Source organism: Pogoniulus pusillus, chromosome 24, assembly GCF_015220805.1.
Source record: "Pogoniulus pusillus isolate bPogPus1 chromosome 24, bPogPus1.pri, whole genome shotgun sequence".
Taxonomy (NCBI): Eukaryota; Metazoa; Chordata; class Aves; order Piciformes; family Lybiidae; genus Pogoniulus; species Pogoniulus pusillus.
The window spans coordinates 6,908,333-6,929,948 of NC_087287.1; the positions used below are offsets into that span (position 1 = coordinate 6,908,333).

The 21,616-nt window shown below is 51.9% G+C and overlaps 1 protein-coding gene across 1 annotated transcript; it reads right to left on the reverse strand.

Moving 5' to 3' along the window:
* Nucleotides 1-374: 374 nt before the first annotated feature.
* Nucleotides 375-5,243, reverse strand: INS (insulin). The gene is made up of 3 exons (XM_064163941.1): nt 5,223-5,243; nt 4,480-4,717; nt 375-525 (listed from the first exon to the last, which is right to left on the reverse strand). The coding sequence occupies exons 2-3, from the start codon at nt 4,664-4,666 to the stop codon at nt 389-391; spliced, it is 324 nt and encodes a 107-aa protein (XP_064020011.1). The 5' UTR covers nt 4,667-4,717; nt 5,223-5,243; the 3' UTR covers nt 375-388.
* Nucleotides 5,244-21,616: the final 16,373 nt, after the last annotated feature.

A 21,616-nucleotide genomic window follows, 5' to 3' on the forward strand; every position in this document is an offset into this window, starting at 1 on the left:
GACAGAGATGCTCCAGCTCCTTCAGCATCCTCATGACCCTCTGCTGCACCCACTCCAGGAGTCCCCTGTCCCTCTTGAAATGGGGAGCCTAAGACTGGGCACAATTCTCCAGGTGTGGCTTTACCAGGGCAAAGCAGAGGGGCAGGAGAACCTCCCTTGACCTGCTGGCCACACTCTTCTTCATGCACCCCAGTGCTTGCCTTACCCAAGCAGGGACACTGACACCTCAAAGCCAGCATCAGTGCCCCCCTCCCCAAGACATGGACGCATGAACCAGCCCAGCCCTTCAAACAGACCCACAACATTTATTCAACTGGTTTTAAGGTGCAGTAGCATAAGTGCATGGTTCTCCCCGTGGCCCACAAGCTGCCCACCCTTGGCCTCGCTGCTAGTTGCAGTAGTTCTCCAGCTGGTAGAGGGAGCAGGTGTTGTGGCAGCATTGCTCAACGATCCCTCGCTTCACTTTCTCAAACTCCTCCTGCTGGAAGGGCAGCTCTCCTGCCTCCCCGTGCAAGGGACCACTCACTGCCAGGGAACAAAAAAGAACAGCCATGGGACATCACACAACAGCAGCCTCTTGAGCTCTGCCTCCCCCCTCCCCTTTGCAGATGTCATCTTTTTAAGCCAGAGTTGGCTGGGAAATAGGGAGGAAGCTGCAAAGGTTTCCATGGGCTGATGCTGCTTGCAGCACTTTCAGGTTCAGTGTTTCCTCCCTCGTGGGAGTGTTCAATCCTCTGGTACTCCAAAGAAGCCAAGCTGAGCGGGTATGAGCAGTGTGAGGGGCCAAGGGAGACAGGGCATTGATTGTCTCACCACCCAAAGAGGCTGGTCAGAGGGGTTGTGGATGTCTTCTCTGGGGTGGTGTTCAAGGCCAGGTTGAATGGGGCCCTCAGCAACCTAAGGTTTAAAGCTAAAAGAGTGAGATTTAGACTAGATAGAAAGACAGAATTATTTCCAGTGAGGATGGAGAAACACTGAAAGAGGTTGCCCAGAGAGGTAGTAGGTACCCTGGCAACCATCTCTGGAACCATTGCAGGTCAGGTCGTTGGGAGCTCTGAGCAACCTGCTCTGGTTGTAATGTCCCTGCTGACTACAAGGGTTTGGTTTGAACCTTTGAAGATCCCTTCCAATCCAGAGCAGTCTACTAAGGCAGGTGTGTGGAGACAAGGAGAAATCCTGCCCCCTCCCTAGGGCAGGCAGGCAGTAAGGAAGATGATAAAATGGGCTGGGCTGCTCCAGGGGGATGCTTGGGATTGCAAGGATGGTCCATTGCTGGGGCTGGATGCATTTCCCAACTGCTCCTGGATAGGCAGCTCTTGCTGTATGCCTGGATGCAGCCTGGGGGCGATGGCCCAAGCATTGCTTTGTGTCTGTGCTCACAGCTGGGGATGAGTCTTTAGATGGAGTAATGAACTGGGGGGTGTTTGGACACAAACAAAGCTCAACTGGAACATCTCCTTTGCTGATGGGACAGCAGCAGTTGTGGGCAGAAGTGCTCAGGTTTTTAGTTGCCCCGTGAAAATAAAGAAAATGGCAAACAAGGCAGGGATTTTTTTATCTGGGGAGGGGTGAAAAAGGCCCCTAATAACAAAAAGAAACAGCCTGGAGATGTGGTTTCTAGGGCAGTATCAAAGCCCAGCACAAGATACAAAATCCCCAAGCCCCCAGAGTGTGATGCAATGCATGAGGCACAAGAGGAACAAGAAATCATTAGGCTGGTGTGCTAGGAGGAAAATTGAGGAGAGGTTTAGGCCAGCATTAAGCAGAGGAGGAAATAGCTAGTCAAGGTTTTGTGATTTACTTGTCTTCATCCTGCCAGCCAGCTGTGAGCAGGCTGTAAACACAACCAGTTTGTGTGACAAAGAGATGGTGGCTCAGGCAAAAGCCCCAGAAACAGAGGTAGGAAGCCCTCAAATACTTTCCAACTGCTTTGCCCTGATGAAATTTTCCATACAGGATTTAGGGAATTTGGTTAATGAAATATCCCATCCAGTCATGGTGGTCTTCAGAAACAAATGAGCAGAGCAGGGAGCAGCTAATAGCCTGGCTGGCTGTCCAAAACAAACCATGGCAGGTCCTCTGCTGTGACATCACCTTGCTTCACCTTCTGGAGACCTCTAAGGCTGTTTCACAGGATGGCTACGTGTAGAATCAGAGATCATTTCTCTTGGAAAAGACCTTTAAGGGACCCGAGGGCTGTAATCCACGAGCAAGTCAATATGAGCCAGCAGTGTACCCAGGTGGCCAAGAAGGCCACTGGCAGCCTGGCTGGCATCAGAAATGCTGTGGCCAGCAGCAGCAGGGAGGTGATTGTCTCCTTGGACTCTGCTCTGCTGAGGCCACACCTTGAGTATAATGTTCAGTTTTGGGCACCTCAATACAAGAGGGATGTGGAGGTGCTGGAGCCAGTGCAGAGGAGGGCAAGGAAGCTGAGGAAGGGCCTGGAAAAGAAATCTTATGAGGAGTGACTGAAGGAGCTGGGGCTGATTCGTGTGAAGAAGAGGAGGCTGAGATGAGACCTCATGGCTGTCTACAGCTACCTGAAAGGAGGTTGTGGAGGGATTAGTGCTGGTCTCTTCTCACAGGTAATTAGTGACAGAACAAGAGGAATGGCCTCAACCTGCAACTGGGTAGGTTTAGACTGGATACGAGGGAAAGGATTTTCCCAGCAGGAGTGGTCAGGGTTTGGAATGAGCTGCCCAGGGAGGTGGTGGAGTCACAAACCCTGGATGTGTTTAAAAGTCATTTGGATGTGGTGCTTGAGGAGATGGTCTAGGGTGCACCTTGCAGAGCAGGGTTAATGGTTGGACTTGATGATCCTGAGGGAGTTTTCCAACCTGAATGTTTCTGTGATTCTGTGATGACTGAGTCCAGTCCCCCTGTTAATTAACTTTACCAAGTCTGGTGCAGGAGGAGGAATTGGGTACGAATGAAGCCAGCATGTGATGGGAAGAGAAATGGTGGGAGAGGTGTATAATAGCCAGGGAAGCTCAAGAAATGTTCCATCTTGAGAGGAGAGGGTTGAAATGGCCAAGGTTTGTCAGGGGGCTGCCTCTTCTGCATCTGTTCACAGTCTGCATTAGTAGCTTGGAAGATAGCAAGAGGGAGAGTTGCTGGGTTCATAGAGGAGCCAAGGCTGAGAGAAGCTGCAGGTGCCCATCTGCAGGACAGACATCATCACAGAATCATAGAATCATAGGATTTTTTTGGCTGGAAGAGAACTTTAAGGTCATCAAGTCCAACCACTAAGTCAGCACTGCCAGGTCCTGGTCCCAGCCAGATACAGATGCCACTTTGAAGGGCATCTCTCATCCCACTTGCCCTGCAGTGCAGACACAAAGTGCTGGGCCAGGGGCAGTAACCCAGCACTGCAGGGTGTGCAGGCAGGGCTGTCACCCCCTCCTGCCTTCTGGCTCTTACTTTTGTCAGTGATTCAGGAGTCCTAAGAAGGGGAAACAAAGCAACCTCCCCAGCACTTTGTCACCATGAAATAAGATGGTATAAAGCTGTGAGAGCTGCAAGCCTCTTGGAGGGCAAGACTCGTACTAAAACTTGCCTTGGCAACTATAGAAACACAGAAAAGATGGGATGCTGCTCAGTAAGAAGTGGGAAAGGGGCTCAAGGTAGGCAGGAAGACTGAGGGGTGCATCCAGGCTGAGGGCTTGACTATGGCAGTGGTCCCCTAAAGACTGCTGTCCCATCCAAGGAGTGGCCAAGGCACCCAAGGGAGACTGATCACTGTCAATCAACAGCACGGAGTAAGACCTCAGCTGGGATCCTGTGAGCTACTCCAGGCACCACCAGTCAGTGAGGATGGGGAGCAAATGCAGAACAGTTTGCACAGACAGCGATCTGGAAAATAGGACCTAAGAAGGTAGTAGGGCAGTGCAGAGAGGGTTCAGCAGCCTAAAACTAGACTCAGGAGCAGCCTCCAGGTGTATGAAAATGCAGCCATGAAAAAGAAATGAGGAGAATCTTCCCCATGTCCACTACAGAGAAGACAAGAAATAGTTTACAGCAAGGCATGTTTAGGTGGGAAGAAATATTCAGGAAGGTGAATGAAGCTTTGGGACAGGCAGTTTCAGGAGGCAGAAGATGTTTTCTCTCTGGAGGTTTTTATGAACATCCTAGACAAGCATGTCTGAGGAATAGGATGGGGACAACTGATCCTGTCTTGGGACAGATGGAGGCTTCCTAGGTTCCTTCCACCTTTACTTTCTATCTGTGTTCTCAGGCTGGTGTAAAGAAATATACAAGTTGGAGCTTTCAGGCACAACTGCTTTGCCTCATAAATCCTCTTTCCCTGCCTGCCTACCCATCTGCCTCTCCATCCTGGAGAGCTTCTCCTGGCCACTGTGATGCTGTTGGTATGTTAAAGGTATTGTTGGCATTCCCCATCAAGGACATTCCTGGTGCCACTGTTCCTGGTAGTCACATTCTGCATCACACAGGACTGTGCTCATGGTCAGCCCAACTTACCTAAAGGCTGCTCAACATCCCGCCGGGCTTTGGGGTAGTAGAAGAAACCCCTCTCTCCACACACCAGGTAGAGAGCTTCCACCAAATGGGAGCCACAGAGGTGCTGGTTGACAGCTGCATGGTTGGTCCCTGGGCTGGAAAGGGCAAGAAGGGCCAGGAGAGGCAGCGATCGGATCCAGAGAGCCATGGCGAGCAGCGTAAGGCCTAGAGTTAAGAGGCAAAGGAGGCTCAGGCAGACCTGAGAGGGAAAAATAGGTTGTCACACAAGTCCTTCAGCTTCTTTGGCATCAAAATGAGACCCATGTAGCAGGTGAACTTTCTAAAGATGCCCTAGGTTGAGAAGGAAGTAGACCTCTCTACATCAGGCATAGCGAATCACAGTAAATGACTAATGGTTATAACCAGAAGCTCATTTTCGTGCCCATTTCAGTCCTTCTCTCCCTGCTGTCTTCCCCAGAAAGGCCCAACTGGACTGGAAAAGTCATCCCACCAAGCTCTGTAGCATATGCCCAGGAGAGCCAAGATCAGCAGACACCTTCAGAGGAGAAACTCTCTCTGCCAAGCCAGAAGGAGCAGTTATTTATGATGATGGCCCCAAACCAGCACAAAGTGCTCAAAGACCTGAGGAGACCTCATTTTCTTGGACTCGTGTGAGCCAGCACTTGTCACCATCAGCTACATCAACTTGAGCAAAGAGCTCTTGAGAAGAGGGAGAAGCTGAAAGAGGCAGCAATCAGACTTACCCAAGGAGGTGGCAGCAGGAGGTGGAGAGAGCTTTGCTCTGACAGATGGACTGCTTGGATGGATGGATGGATGGATGGATGGATGGATGGATGGATGGATGGATGGCTGTAACATCCCCATTCCCTCTTTCCCGTATTTATATGCTTTCCATGCGACACCAGGGCTAGCACAGACCCCACCTCCCCGATGACACTCTAGCCCAAATTTTCTGCTGCTCCTGCACATTAATTTCCCTCTGCGCAGCATCCCTGGGGGCTCACTGCAGGTCGAGACAGAAGTTTGCAGTTTCCATCTCATTTCATCCCACCTGGGTTGGTTTTATTTTGCTTCCTCGAAGAAGCTCTGCCCTGAGCCATCAGTGCCCCTTTTAGCAGGGGATAATGGTGCTATTACAGTCGCGATGACTGCTAATGGCACTAATGGTGGCAATAGGCACTGGTGGCATTGAGGTGGCTCAACAGCTGTTTCTGGAGCTCTCATTAACGGCAAACACCTTAATCTGTTTGATTAACACCCCCCGGCAAAGCCTGCGGCCGTGGGACCGAGTTAGAGGGGAGGCCACGCTGCTGTCAGGTGCTCAAGGGAGGAAAACACATTAGGGAGCTGAGGCTGTGACCCCACTCGCTGGCCACGCAGCCCACGGTGAGGTACACGTGTCCACAGCCTGGGCTGGGGCAGGAGGAGCAGCTGCAGCTCGCAGGAGGTTTAGCTCTCAGTACAAGGGCCAGGGTTAGAGCATTTGAAATTTTAGGGGGCGGGGGGGAGAGGAAATGAGGATGAAAATGTTCACTGGAAGGGTTCTCAGGTGCTGTGTTCAGTTTTGGGCACTGCAATACGAGAGCGATTAGGAAGAAGTTCTTCACAGAGAGAGTGATTTCCCATGGGAATGGGCTGCCCAGGGAGGTGGTGGAGGCACCGTCCCTGGGGGTCTTCAAGCAAAGCCTGGATGAGGCACTCAGTGCCATGGTCTGGTTGATTGGATAGGGCTGGGTGCTAGGTTGGACTGGATGATCTTGGAGGTCTCTTCCAACCTGGTTGATTCTATGATTCTATGTGGATTCTATGTGGAGGTGCTGGAGCAGGTCCAGAGGAGAGCAATGAAGAAGGGGAAGGTCCTGGAGGATAAATCTTATGAGGAGCAACTGAGGGAGCTGGGGATGGTTAGTGTGAAGAAGAAGAGGCTGAGGGGAGACCTCATTGCAGTCAACAGCTACCTGAAGGGATGTTGTGGAGAGGTTGGTGCTGGGCTCTTCTCACAGCTAATTGGAGACAGAACAAGGGGGAATGGCCTCAAGCTGAGGCTGAACAGGTTTAGATTAGATATTAGGGAAAAGTTTTTCACAGCCTGGAATGAGCTGCCCAGGGAGATGGTGAAGTCACCCACCCTGGACGTGTTTAAAGGTCGTTTGAATGTGGTGCTTGGGGATGCGGTTTAAGGTGAAGCTAACTTTGAACAAAGTGGAATGTGGTTAGCACGTTCCTGACCAATGAAAACTACCTATTGTTCTTTCCTGCTAGATTGGAATGCTCAGGAATTCAGTGGAAGAGGATAAGGTATAAAATTCAGCTGCTAGAGCTGAGCACACAGAGTGTGAGAGGCTGCATATCTTTGTTCAAAGTTTAAGGTGTATCTTGTTCAAAGCTTTGTTCAAAGGGTTACAGCTTGGACTTGGTGACCCTGAGGGTCTTTTCCAGCCTGGACGTTCGTGTGTGATTCAAGGAACAGGCAGTCCAGGGCAGTGGTGGAGTCCCCACCCCTGCAGGGATTTAAGAGAGGTGTAGCTGCGGTGCTTAAGGATATGGTTTAGTCAAGGACTTGTCAGTGTTGTGTTAATGCTTGGACTCAATGACCTTAAAGGCCTTTTCCAATTAGGAAATTCCGAGGTTCTATGGAACAAAAAAGAAGCCTTTGCCCACTGGAAAAAGGTCCTTTCCTTCTTCTGCCAGGTGTCCCTTCAAAGTTCTCTTGGGGATGAAGCAGAGCAGAGTCTCAGACTCTGCAGTGTGCAGCTCGGAGCTCTGAGCACCTCAGCTCTTCTCTCTGCTGCTCTGCCTGAGGCTGTGACGCCTGGAAACAGCTCTGGTAAAGCCCAGTGAACACCAGGAGATAGCTGGCAGCCAGGCTCTTCTCGGTGGTGCCCAGGGCAAGGGGCAGTGGGCACAAACTGGAACCCAGGAGGTTCCATCTGCACAGGAGGCAAAAAAACCTTTGATGTGAGGGTGCTTTTAATAGGAGATGATAGGCCAGGGGATGGTCCACAGGCTTTCATGGGTCTGATTTTGGCAGCAGACCTACTTCAGTCTCTCTTTTTCACAACACTAGACCATTTATATATATATATGTGCTCAACTTTTCTCCTTATGCCTTTTTCTGCTTAAAAATAGACTTCTTTTCTTCTGCTTGAAAAGGACCACTTTAAATTCCGAGGGTGAGGTCATCTTCAAACTTCCCTTTGCTCTAAATCCTGAGACTGCAAGTGCTCAGCACCACTTGAAAGCAGACAACTTCATCTGCTTGAGCTCGGCTGCTTGTTTGACTTAGGGCAAGCTTGGTCCTCCATACACAGTGTAAATCAGGGGGAGGCTGACCAAAATCAGCAGAATGCCTTGAGACTCGATCCAGACCCTCAATTTCTTGAGCATCCCAAGCAATTCCCATCCATCAGCATCTAGGAAGCCCCAGGTGCCCCTGCCATGGCTTTGAGTGTGAAGTATCATATGTTTGCTAAATGACTGTGGTTGCAAAAAGGCTCCTGAGAAGTGCTAAATCTCTGATGAGCATCCAGGGAGGGGACTGGAAGGGATGTGAGACAAGGTTATCAGTGACATCCCCCTCCTCCACCTAGGTCTTTCAGCCTCCTGCTAATAAATCCAAGTAGCCATGCTGGGTTGGAGTTAGCAGCATTTCTGCACAGTGTGTAACACTATCTCTGCCTCCCTTCCCTCAAAAAATAAAGAGATTGGATGTACTCAGTGACCTACTGATATGCCCACGGAGAGGGGCTCAGGTTTCAGCAAGATAGGAGTGCAGGGAATGCACTTACTCAGACCTTCTTTCCACCAGAAGATGGGGAATTAGCAGCTACACAGGGTAAAACCTGGTATTTTGCCCCGTCTGAAGTAGGTTGTGAAAGCCAGGGGCAAAAAGCCTGTGCCACTCTTCCTCCAGAGCAGGCAGCTCCTACCTGGTACCCCACATGAAGGGGACAACCTGCAGAACTGCTCTACAGGTCCCCTTAGCAGTTATTTTCCTGTGGTCACCGCATAAGGTGAGGTCTGATGGACTTCAGTCCAGAGGTCACCTTGCAAAGGCCTCTGAGCAGGGTGAAGGTGAGGAGTGAGGGTGCCAGAGCACTGGAACAGGCTGCCCAGAGAGGCTGTGGAGCTTCCTTCTCTGGAGACTTTCAACATCCATTTGGATGCATTCCTGAGCGAACTACCCTGGGTGATCCTGCCTTGGCAGGGGGGTTGGACTCGATGGTCCCTGAAGGTCCCTTCCAACCTCTAAAGTTCTGTGAGTCTGTGATTCTGTTCTCCAGGTTAATGACACACTGGGATGTGCCATTTGGGGATTGCCTTCCTTCAGAGGAGCACTGCCTGAGCTCACCTACACCCCTGGTTTATTGACAAAGGGACTTTGTAAGGAGGCTCCCTCCTCTATCTACTATCTTCTCCTCTCTGGGAAACCTCATTGCTGGGCTTCCCCCACCGATGTAGCAAAATCAAAAGCTATGATATTTTGTGCTGGAAATGCCATGTTATGAGGCTGTTCCTTCCTTTACTCTTGGCTAACCAGATCTTGGAGGTAGCTCCTCAAAGCTTGTGTAGAAGGAGTTTTCATAAGGGCCTGTGCTGGTAGGACAAGGGGCAATGGTGTGAAACCAGAGCAGGGCAGATTTAGGTTGGGCATTAGGAAGAAGTTCTTCACTGTGAGGGTGGTGAGACACTGGAATGGGTTGCCCAGAGAAGCTGTGGGTGCCTCATCCCTGGAAGTGGTCAAGATAGAGCAACCTGGTCTAGCAGGAGGTGTCTCTGCCCATGACAGGGGAGTTGGAACTGGCTGATCTTTTGGATCTCTTCTAACCCAAACCATTTTATGGTTCTGTGATTCTATAGTCCACAGGAGGGGAAGGGCTGCCCATACCCAAGCCTTCAGGAATCCCTCTTGGCTCCCTGTAGCTTGGGTGCCAAAAGAAGCTGGAAGATTTATGGGAAGGAAAGAAGATCTCACCCTGGCTGGAGTTCAGCAGGGACCAATTTATTTTGCAGAACTTTCCTACTGTGATTTTCCCCTTCCCCCCCCCCCCCCCTTTCCAAAATATGATCACTTTGATTATTTATTGGAAGCTGTCTTTCCTTACCATAAATGGTCCTTTGGAGTATGAAAAATTCTAGCAGTGGCATAAATGGATATAAAATGGATATAAACTGTGGAAAGTTTTGTCTTAGAGGGAAAACTCCCATGTCAGCAGAGAACTGAGAGAGGGGGCCAACAGGGGAACCCATTTCCCGATGGAAAAGCTTTCTCTACAGAAAAATCCCAGCTCACTCCTTCCAGGTTGGGCTTCCTCATGGTTTTCATGTGAGTAGGCAGTGATGGGCCAGACATTCCCCCAGCATTTCAGCCACATGTGTCTCCTTTGAGCCCACTTCGAGCTCACCCGGCTGAGGGGTGGGAGTGGGCTGCTGCTGGTTTCTTCCTTCCATGCTAAACCACTTCTGGATGTGACTCAGAGCCACTTCCCTCCCTCATGTCCCCCTGACCTCCAGCAGTTGTGTCACTGGGAATGAGGTTTGGGCAATCCCTGATGTCACAGAGAGGTTTTACAGTCTGCTGCCAGCACAATAAAATCTTTACTGCTGGGCATGTTTGGCATTTTGCAACCCTCTCCTGTAAAGGTGGCAAGCCCACGATGGGGGTCCTGGTTAAAAACTGCAGTTATCTGCAAGTCTTACTGGCAGCAAAGGTCAGGCTTTGGGCTGAGAGAGTTCTCAGAGACCCCAGAGTGCCACCCACATCCCTGCTGCTACTGTCACACTCAGCAGCCACCACCAGGGCTTCTCTGCCTGTCTCTGGATATGTGTTGCCCCAAAAGCAGAGCAGAGAGCAACAGGAGTGGCCTTTGACACTGTCCCACACCACATCCTGGTCTCCAGGCTGGTGACACATGGGTTTGCTGGGTGGACCTCGAGATGTATAAAGAGCTGGCTTGATGGCTGCACCCAAAGAGTGCTGTCAGTGGGTCCATGTCCAAGTGCAGGCCTGTGACAAGTGGAGTCCCTCAGGGAACAGTCCTGGGGCCAGTCTTGTTCAACAGCTTTGTGGGTGCCATGGTCAGAGGCATTGAGTGCAGCCTCAGCAAGTTTGCTGATGACACCAAGCTGTGTGGTGCAGCAGCCAGGCTGGAGGGCAGGATCCATCCAGAGGGACCCGGACAGGCTGCAGAGGTGGGCACAAGCCACCCTTATGAGCTTCAACAAGACCAAGTGCAAGGTCCTGCAGCTGGGACGATGCAATCGCAAGCACAAATCCAAGCTGAGCAGTGAGTGGCTGGAGAGCAGCCCTGAGGAAAGAGACTTGGGGGTGCTGCTGGACCAGAAGCTCAACAGGAGCCAGCAGTGTGCACTCGCAGCCCAGAAAGCCAAGCAGAGCCTGGGCTGCAGCAGGAGAAGTGTGGCCAGCAGGGTGAGGGAGGTGATTCTCCCCCTCTGCTCTGCTCTGGTGAGACCTCACCTGGAGTACTGCATCCAGTTCTGGAGTCACCATTACAAAAAGGATGTGGAGATGCTGGAGTGTGACCAGAGAAGGGCCACTGGGTCGATCAGAGGGCTGCAGCAGCTCTGCTATGAGCACAGACTGAAAGAGTTGGGGCTGTTGAGTCTGGAGAAGAGGAGGCTCCCAGGTGACCTTCTTGTGGCCTTCCAGTGTCTGAAGTGGGCTACAACAAAATCTGGGAAGGGACTTTTTAGGCTCTCAGGGAGTGACAGGACTGGGGGGAATGGAGCAAAGCTGGAGGTGGGGAGATTCAGAGTGGATGTGAGGAGGAAGTTGTTGAGCATGAGAGTGGTGAGAGCCTGGAATGGGTTGCCCAGGGAGGTGGTTGAGGCCCCATCCCTGGAAGTGTTTAAGGTGAGGCTGAATGAGGCTGTGGGCAGCCTGATCTGGGGTAGGATGTCCCTGCCCATGGTAGGGGAGTTAGAAGTAGATGATCCTTGTGGTCCCTTCCAACCCTGACTGATTCTATGATTCTATGATTCTTGTGCCTTCTTTTCCCTGGAGGGTGAGTGAATTCAGGGGCTGGTGAAACAAACAGCCTTGGAGGAGGCATCTCCTTCCAACGGGCCCCTCTGCTGCACCAAGCAGCCTGTCAAAACACATCCCCAAGGTACCTCAAGAGGTCTACACCCCCAAAAGCAGCTTTTAGGAGTGGTGAGCCCCTGGGAGGTGTCTCACTATGACCACTGGTAGCTGGGCATGTTTAGCTGGGACAATACATTCAAGCTGGTGGGCCACTCGAGCTACAGAGGTGCAGCTTTTCACTCAGCACAGGGACATGGGGACCTCTGGGGGCCCAGTGCTTGTCCCCTCCAGGCTCTGCGCTGCTCCTGGTGTGAGATGCAGCAGTAGGGAATGCAGCATCCTCAGTGCTCTCTGTCTCTGAGTGGTTTCCAGGAGCTGTGCTCCTGTTGGCTTGTCCAAGCACCCACAGAGGAGTGAGCTGAAGGTGTGGAGAAGTGAAGCTGGCATCAAGGAGGGTTCTTAATCATGGGAATGCTTGCAGCCAAATCCTGCGATGCCTGCAGAGATGGGTGGCAGGTGGGGCAGCCGCCGTGGGCTCAAGGGGTGGAAGGGGCTGCTACAGCAGAGGGTGAGGCTCTGCAGCTTATCTGGAGCCACACAATGAGAGGTGCCCTCACTTCAGCAGGGGCATTGTGAAGCAGAGAAGGGTCACTCACCGGCATACAAGTTAATCTCACTGCTTCTGTGGACTGATCCGGGCGGCCGCCTGGGTGCAGGGCATGTGAGCTGGCCCCACCACCCCGCCAGCCACCAAGCCCAAAGGGATATGCTCCTACTAGACTGGAGATTTCACAACTTCCCAGGCTCTTCCAGGCCAGGGACACTATCTTGCTGGTTAGAGCACAAAGGATAGATAAAGCAGGACCCAGTGTAACCAACCAGATCTGAGCCGCTGGTTTCTGTCACCTTTGGGTTAGCTGCTGATAGCAGAGAAGGTGCTGAGCACATCTGTACCTCTGGAGATGCAGCTCACTCACAGAACCTGCTCCAGGGAGCAACTCTGAAGAGCCAGTAGATTTCATCAGAGGACAAGGGAGTTTCCCAGGGGTGCTCTGGCCCTGAGGACAGCCTCCTGTGACCAAAGCCCTCTGGCTACTCCTGCTGAACATATCTCACCTCTTGGCAGGGAAATGATAAATTCATAGACTGGTTTGGGTTGGAAAAGACCTTAAAAGCTCAGCCAGCCCAACCACCTGGCAGTCAGCAGGGACATCTGCAACTGGAGCAGGTTGCTGAGAGCTTTAAACAACCTGTCCTGCAGTGTTCCCAAGGATGGAGCATCTACCACCTCTCTGGCCCAGGGTCTCACCACCCTCAGTGTCAAACATTTATTCTTCCTTTCCAGTCTGAAACTGCTTCTTTGAATTTGAACCATAACCCCTTGTCCTTCCACAACAGGCCCTGCTCAGAAGTCTGTCCCCAGCTTTCTGATTGATCCTTTTAAGCACTGAAATGCTGCCAGATGTCCCTGAAGCCTTCTCTTCTCCAGGCTGAACAAGCCCAACTCTCCCAGCCTGGCCTCACAGCAGAGGGCTTCCAGCCCTGGCATCACTGCTGTGGCCTCCTCTGGCCCTGCTCCAACAGGTTTCTGTATGTGCTGTACTGAGGACCCCAGACCTGGCCCCAGCACTGCAGGTGAAGTCTCAGCAGAGCAGAGGCAGAATCCCCTCCCTCCACCTGCTGTCCATGCTGCTGGTCATGAAGCCCAGGACAGGGTTGGCTTCCTTTGGCCAGCCCAGTTCTCTGGGGACCACAGAGCCTATACATTGATTTGGCTGCACATTGTTCAAGCCCCACTGGCCCCTGCAGGCTCAAACCTCTGCATAAGTTCAGCTGCCCAAGCAAATCAGACCAAATTTAATGACCTCTAGAGTAAAGCTCCCTAAATCTTTCCCATCCACCTTGGGAAGAGCACATGCAAGGTTATAAATATAGATGGAAAAAACAGGTATGGTCCTTTAGCCCCATTAAAATATTACTGGTCACAGGGTTTTTTTTTGAGACAGTAGAGGAAAATAGCCCTAAGAGCTGCTAATAGTTCCTAGACAACAGCTATTAGCAGATGCAGCAGAACAAATTAGTTTGTTTATCAATGAGAAGATGAAATCTGTGGCTATTAATGGCCCAAGAGTAATCTTCAGGGTAGACAGAGAAACATTAGAGGAGGTGATGACACCCTGCTAGAGGACAAGTAATGAGCAGTGAAAGTAGCAAATAACTTCCAGAGAGAAGGGGTGGGAAAGGAGCCTGATCAGCACCACTCCAAATATGTCCACTTTCAGCACTGATACCACATCTGCCTTGCTTCATGGGGTGGAAGTCCATAAGAGCTACCAAATAGAATCACACAATCATAGGATGGGCTGGAAGGGACCTCCAAGGGTCATCTAGTCCACATCTCCCACTCTCCACACACACAAACCCTCTGCAGTCCTCAACTAAATTAGGTTGGTCAGAGCCATGACCTGGGCCAGGACCTTGACCACCAGGTCAGGTCTCATGTCTCAGGAAACAACCCTGAGTGCGTTGAGTCCATTGGAGACTCTTGTCCAGTGTTCACAACTGCAAGCACCCAGAGCCCATGCTGGTGTGACAGCACCATGACTTGCACAGCAGGTGGCATCACAGGCTCCCCTTCAAAGGCAGAAGCATGGATGACCTGGAGAAGCTCGTGGTAAAAGGGAGAAGATGTGACCTTTGGCCACCGTGCTGGAAAGTGCAGGCAAGCCACAGTGAACAGCAGGCAGAGCAGAAAGGGATGGGTGCTGTAACCAGGCAAGGCAGCAAGGGGGTAAGGGAGACAGGCCAAGGGCTGAAGGGTTAGGGCAAGTGGAGCAAAACTAGGAGTGGATAGATTCAGATTGGATGTTAGGAAAAAGTTCCTCACCAGGAGGGTAAGAAACTGGAACAGGTTGTCCAAGGAGCTGGTGGAAGCCTCATTCCTGGAGGTTTTTAAGGCCAGGTTGGATGGGGCTCTGGGCAGCCTTATCTAGTGTGAGGTGTCCCTGCCCATGGCAGGCTGGAACTGGCTGATCTGTCACAGAATCACAGAATTGGTGCCATGGTCTAGCCTTGAGCTCTGTGGTAAAGGGTTGGACTTGATGATCTGTGAGGTCTCTTCCAACCCTGATGATACTGTGATACTGTGATACTGTAATTAACCAGGAGGTCCTAGCAAGATGGGCACCAGATTCTTCTCCTACATAACAGCGATAGGACAAGAGGAAATGACCTCAAGCTGTACCAAGGGAGGTTTAGGTTAGATATTAGTTAAACATTTATTCACCAAAAAAGTCACAGGCAGTGGAGCAGGCTGCCCAGGGCAGAGGTGGAGTCACCACCCCTGGAGGTGTTTAAAAGCCGTTTGGATAAGGAGTGAACAGTTGTGTACAAGGAGGTGTTAAGCTTATGGTTGGACTTGATCTTCAGGTCTTTCCCAAACAGGCACCTCTATGGTTCTATGATGGGCAGAGCCTTGTGCCAAGCCTTTCCTAACCCAACCCACTACAGGCTCACAGGATGTCAGGGGCTGGAAGGGACCCAAGGAGATCATCGAGTCCAAGCTCCCTGCCAGAGCAGGACCATACAATCTAGCTCAGGGCACACAGCAACACATCCAGACAGGCCTTGAAGGTGAAGGAGACTCCACAACCTCTCTGGGGAGCCTGTTCCAGTGCTCTGGGACCCTTTCAGCAAAGAAGTTCCCCCTTGCGTTGGGGTGGAACCTCCTGTGCTGCAGCTTCCATCCTATCCTTGTCCTATTGGACACTGGAATGGGCTGCCCGGGGAGGTGGTGGAGTCGCCGTCCCTGGGGCACTTCAAGGCAAGGTTGGACGTGGCACTTGGTGCCATGGTCTAGCCTTGAGCTCTGTGGTAAAGGGTTGGGCTTGATGATCTGTGAGGTCTCTTCCAACCCTGATGATACTGTGATACTGTGATATCCCAGGCAGCAAGTGAGCAGAGCCTGTCCCCCTCCTCCTGACCCCCAGCCCTCAGACACTTACAAACGTATTAAACCCCCTCTCAGTCACCACTGCTCTCATCAGTGGTGCTGCTCTCTGGCCATGGTTATTCCTCACTCTCTGCCGGGATGCCCTCCCGGGGCTGGGAGGTGCTGCGGACTTGCCGCAGGGCTGACCTCTTGCTGCTCACGGTCAGCCGGACCCCCAGCGCGGAGTGCTCTGATCTCCCCAGGCAGGGTAGGGGCACTCCCAGGTCCCCTCTCATTAATTATCACTGCTAAGTGGATTGTTTTGAGCACTTAAAGCTTCTTGAAGGATTTGGATGCGCCCCGGTAACCGGTCCCTAGGCTTCCTACAGGTTCCTAGACAAGGAGGTGTAAATCCTGCCGATAAGGCTTGTTAGTGTTAAGGGGCAGAGGAGGGGGAGGCGGGGAAGGGGTGTTCGGAGCCAGGCACGGGCATCTCCAGGGGCAGGGAGGGGTGAGCCCACCGCTGCCGCAGCCCCCCGGGTGCTGCCGGGGAGCCGCTGGGCGGGGGGAGGCAGCGAGGTGCTGCGGGCGGCCGGGGTCAGGCTGATTTACGGCGGCGCAGGGACCGGGGCTGGCCGCTCAAAGTCGCCGCTTATCGGTGTTTGGCGAGGCAGCTCCAGGCTGCTGCTTAGCGATTTGCCCTTTGCTGTAAATAGAGGGGCCCCGCGCTTCGCTCTGACATTTTTGTCCTTATTATCTTGTCTCAGCCTCCGAGGGAGGTGGGAGAGTTATTTAAGGCTGACCTTAGTGGAAGGAAAATGAACAACTCCCTTACCCCACCCTGTTTTTCTCTCCGCCGTCCCGGGTAACAACTGCTGCATTGAACGGTCTGGGTGAGACACTTAATCCTCCACCAGCCCTGCAGATATTTGGTAGATCAATTCGCCCTGCTGTGCCCAGAGAAAATAATCGCAAAAAGAACAAGTAGAACTAATGTCAGGAGTGACCAAAAAAACATAATAAATGGATTTTACATCATTATCCCTCCAGGAAAATCAATGAGGATGGGCCTCGATCCCATCTGAGGCTGGAGCTGAGCCTGTGCAGCCTGGCAAACCTGTGGTTCAGGTTTAGCTCAAAGCTGTGCTTCACATGAGCTTCAAAACCCTATGCCAAGCTTGGCTTCTGGAGATCACACACTGAGACCCATGATTGTGGCTGGGAGTTGGAGGGAGTAAGTTGGATCTGGGGAGATTTCAATGGAGGAGAGGCTGGAGGGTGTCCAGAGAAGGGCAACAAAGCTGGTGAAGGATCTGCAGAGCAGGTCTGGTGAGGAGCAGCTGAGGGAACTGGGCTTGTTTAGTCTGGAGGAGGCTGAGGGGAGACCTCATTGCTCTCTTTACAGCTCCCTGAAAGGAGGTTGTAGCAAGGTGGGGGTTGGTCTCTTCTCCCTAGTACCAGGTGATAGAAGAAGAGCAAATGGCCTGAAATTGTGCCAGGGGAGGTTTATGTTGGACATCAGAACAATTTCTTTACCTCAAGAGTGGTCAGGCATTGGAACAGGCTGCCCAGGGGAGGTGGTGGAGTCATCATCCCTGGAGGTGTTTGAGAACCCCGTGGACATGGTGCTTTGGGACATGGTTTAATGGGTTGATTGTTGGACTTGATGATTTTAAAAGGTCTCTTTCAACTAAGATAGTTCTATGATTCTATGATCTGGGAGGGAGATGCACAAGGAGCCTGGACATCCCTGCTGGGGTCTGTGTGAAGTCAACACACACCTGTGCTGCAGCTGCTCCTGGGTGATGGACATCATATGCAAGGGGATGGAAGTGAACACATCAACAGAGCCATGGAGAAACCCTCATCCATGGAAAGCACAGCACAGCATGGGAAGGCAAGTCTGGAAAGTGCCTGATCTCCAAACACTCATTTTACTGGCTGCTGCCAACCCTATTGACTGCACAGTGAGAGAGGCAGCATGCCTAGGGTGCAGTCATGTGGGGGTTTTACACCTCTCACTTAATCTTTGCAAACCTCTATACTCAGTGAAAAACATGCCCCAAACAACCAAAAACCAACAACACCCCCCCCCCCAAAAAAAATAAACAAACCAAACCCTAAAACCCAACCCAATAGTCCAAAAAAAAACCCAAAACCCAAACAAGCAAACCCCCAGATAAACAAACAAAACCCCAAACAAAACTTCTTGATGGCTGAGTGGTGAATGGCTGAGAGCAGCCCTGAGGAAAAGGACCTGGGGGTCTGGGGTGATGAAAAGCTCAACATGAGCTGACAGTGTGGCACATTCAGCCCAGATAGCCAACCCTGTGCTGGGCTGCAGCAAGAGCAGTGTGGGCAGCAGGGCAAGGGAGGGGATTCTGCCCCTTCACTCTGCTCTCATCAGACCCCACCTGGAGTACTGTGTGCAGTTCTGGAGCCCCCAACACGAGAGGGATGTGGAACTGTTGGAGGGAGTCCAGAGGAGGTCCACAAAGATGCTCAGAGGGCTGCAGCAGCTCTGCTATGAGGATAGGCTGAGAGAGTTGGGGTTCTTCAGTCTGGAGAAGAGAAGGATTTGAGGAGACCTTATAGTGGCCTTCCAGTATCTGAAGGGGGCTACAGGAAGGCTGGGGAGGGACTATTGACAAGGTCTTGTAATGACAGGATGAGGAGGAATGGGTTTGAACTGGAATAGGGGAGATTTAGACTGGATGTTAGGAGGAAGTTCTTTGCAGTGAGGGTGGTGAGACACTGGCACAGGCTTCCCAGGGACACTGTGGCTGCTGTCTCCCTGGAGGTGTTCAAGGCCAGGTTGGATGAGGCCTTGAGCAACCTGCTCTAGTGGGAGGTGTCCCTGCCTACAGCAGGGGGATTGGAGCTGGATGATCCTTGAAGTCCCTTCCACCCTAGACCATTCCATGATTCTGTGATTTCCAAGGCATTTCTGCTACTTTCTGCTCCCAGCCAGGCCAAGAAAATGCCAAAGATCATCTCTGCCCTAAAACAAATTCAACACTTTCCCAAACATTGTCATAACCAAGTGTGGGAAAACCTAAAGCAGGCTGTGCAGCGGGAGCTGCAGCTGCCTGGGGCGACCCAGCAGCCTGGTTTGGGTACAAATGAGAGCTCAGGTCAGCTGCAGCCTTATCTGCATCGGTCCCCGCCCCTGGGTTGGGGCGGGGGGTGCGTGTGTGAGCACATACCTGCAGCCACAGGCTTTGTAAATAATTGAGTCCTTCTGATCCATACCATCACACACAAGAAGAAAGATTTGGTCCTGAGGGGGCTGACAGAGGTTCAAGCCCCAGATCTGCCACTTAGAGGCTTCTTCCCAAAGCTCTTTAGGCATGTAATTACTTTTCCGGCTCTGTGCCTGGTCTGGGTCTCGCTGATTCTCTGCCTCCTTTTATCTGTCAGCTTTTGCCAGGGACAAGAGCACTCCTCTGCCTCCCAAGCGTGTAATGAAGATGAATTCATTACAGCTGTAACACTTTAACGAGCACTCTGAAGATACAGGGTATCCTTACAAGTCCTAAATGAGGAAACTCCCTCTCAGAGAGGGCTGGGGTGCCTGCATGCACGGTCCAGACTGGTGCCAGCAATACATTAATCCACCTCCAGCCCTGATTCTGGAAGGGATTTAACCAGAGGAAGAGTCTGGCTTTCACCTAAAAAGCAAAGCTTGCAGCAGTGGCTGGAATTAGTTTCCTTAAGCCCAAGGGTAACTCCAGAGTAGGAAAATCTTATGTGGCCTTGGGCATCTCTTCTGGTTTCCAGAGGTATATTCCAGTTTCTAGACATCCTCCATCCCATCCACTGCTCCCATACAGATGTAGCAGACACTCAAGGCCACCTAAAACAGTCCCTATGCTTAAGCAAGCAGGATCCACCCCTAATTACTCTTAGAAGAGTGTTCAACACATTAAGGATTGGGGTTGCAGAGCCTGGTTGCACAGAAAGCAGCCCATGTTAGCAGGCATGGTGCAGACTCTGGTGTTCCTACACAGGCAGCATTACTGGAACTGGGCAGGAGGAGTGGGAAATGCTGGGGGAGGAAGCACGGAGCAGAAGCAACCCCCCTTGGGTGCTGCTGTTTAAAAGAGACCTCTCAACCACTGCTGCACACGTAATTGTGCAATTGGTAATGTCCTGGGAAAGGAAGGCTTAGTTCAGCAGGTCTGCAAACAAGGGACTGCTTTCCACCTCCACGGGCATGGTCTGCATTCAGGTCTTTTCCAGCCTATAGAATCATATGGAGTCGTAGGGCCTGGACAACAGGGATTGTGAAGAGCAGCTGAGGGAACTGGGGTTGTTCAGCCTGCAGAAGAGGAGGCTGAGGGGAGAACTTCACATTTGCTATACCTGCCTGAGAAGAGGATGGAGTGAGGTGGATGTTGGTCTCTTCTGCCATAGCATCAGTTGATAGAACAAAAGGCAACGGCCTGAATTTGCACCAGGGCAGGTTCAGGATGGATGACAGGAAAAGAATTATATACTGGAAGAGTGGCCAGGCAGTGGAAGAGGCTTCCCAGGGTAACAGTCCCTTCAGGCATTCAAAAACTGCATGGACATGGCCCTCCAGGACATGGTTTAATGGTGTTAGGTTGACAGTTGGACTCAATGACCTGAGAGATATTTCCAACCACAACAATGCTATGATTCTTTAAGTTTTGGACCTTCTGCCATCATAGAATCATACAATCAACCAGGTTGGAAGAGACCTCCAAGCTCATCCAGTCCAACCTAGCACCCAGCCATGTCCAATCAACCAGACCATGGCACTCAGTGCCTCAGCCAGGCTTTTCTTGAACACCTCCAGGGATGGTGACTCCACCACCTCCCTGGGCAGCCCATTCCAATGCCAATCACTCTCTGTGCCAACAACTTCCTCCTAACATCCAGCCTAGACCTCCCCCGGCACAACTTGAGACTGTGTCCCCTTGTTCTGTTGCTGCTTGCCTGGGAGAAGAGCCCAGCCCCACCTGGCTACAGCCTCCCTTCAGGGAGCTGCAGACAGCAATGAGGTCACCCCTGGGCCTCCTCTTCTCCAGGCTGCACACCCTCAGCTCCCTCAGCCTCTCCTCACAGGGCTGTGCTCCAGGCCCCTCACCAGCTTTGTTGCCCTTCTCTGGACATGTTCCAGCACCTCAACATCTCTCTTGAATTGAGGAGCTCAGAGCTGGACACAGCACTCAAGGTGTGGCCTGAGCAGTGCTGAGTACAGGGGAAGAATAACCTCCCTTGTCCTGCTGGCCACACTGCTCCTGATCCAGGCCAGGATGCCATTGGCTCTCCTGCCCACCTGGGCACACTGCTGGCTCATCTTCAGCTACTATCTACCAGCACCCCCAGGTCCCTTTCTTCCTGGATGCTCTCAGCCACTCTGTCACCCAGCCTGTAGTGCTGCTTGGGGTTGTTGCGGCCAAAGTGTAGAACCCTGCACTTGGCCTTGTTCAGTCTCATCCCATTGGCCTCTGCCCACCCATCCAGCCTGGCAAGGTCCCTTTGCAGCATTCTCCTACCTTCCAACAGCTCCACAGCTGCTCCTAGCTTGGTGTCATCTGCAAACTTACTGATGCTGGACTCATTCCCCTGGTCCAGATCATCAATAAAGATATTGAACATGACTGAGTCCAGCACTGATCCTTGGGGAACACCACTGGTGACAACTACCAACTGCATGTGGGGCCCCAGGCTGGGTTTTGCTTGCAGGCAAGTTGATCGACACGAACCTGGACAGTAGAAAGAAGCAAGAGCCAGACTCAGGGTGCTAGACCAGAAATAGATTTTTTTATTTATTCTTGGTGTGTCAGCAGCAGCACAATTCCAAAATGAAAAATAACTCTGCTTTGTTGTGTTTCTTTACACAGACAGACAGACAGACAGACAGATCCACCCACAGCAGCAGCAGCGACGACAGCGAGAGACCGCTCAGCGAGGCACTGGGACACGCAGAGAGCAGAGGGTAATGGTGGGGCTTGGCTTCAAGGAAGGCTTTTCCCCTTTCTTCCTCTCTCACCAGCCTATGCTCCATCTACACGAAGGTTCAATCTGGGCTGACCCATCACCTTGGCTTCCTCCAGGTCACTTCTTTCCTCACAAGTCACATTGGGGGAGGCAAAGGGTGTGAAACCTCCCCCCTAAAGCCACTCTGAGCA

Bases quoted from the DNA above. Each gene is read 5' to 3' on its own strand.
- INS (XM_064163941.1), bottom strand. From the start codon at position 4,666: ATGGCTCTCTGGATCCGATCGCTGCCTCTCCTGGCCCTTCTTGCCCTT. The intron at 526-4,479 runs GTAAGTTGGGCT...GTTCCCTGGCAG, and splicing joins GGATGTTGAGCAGCCTTTAG to TGAGTGGTCCCTTGCACGGG.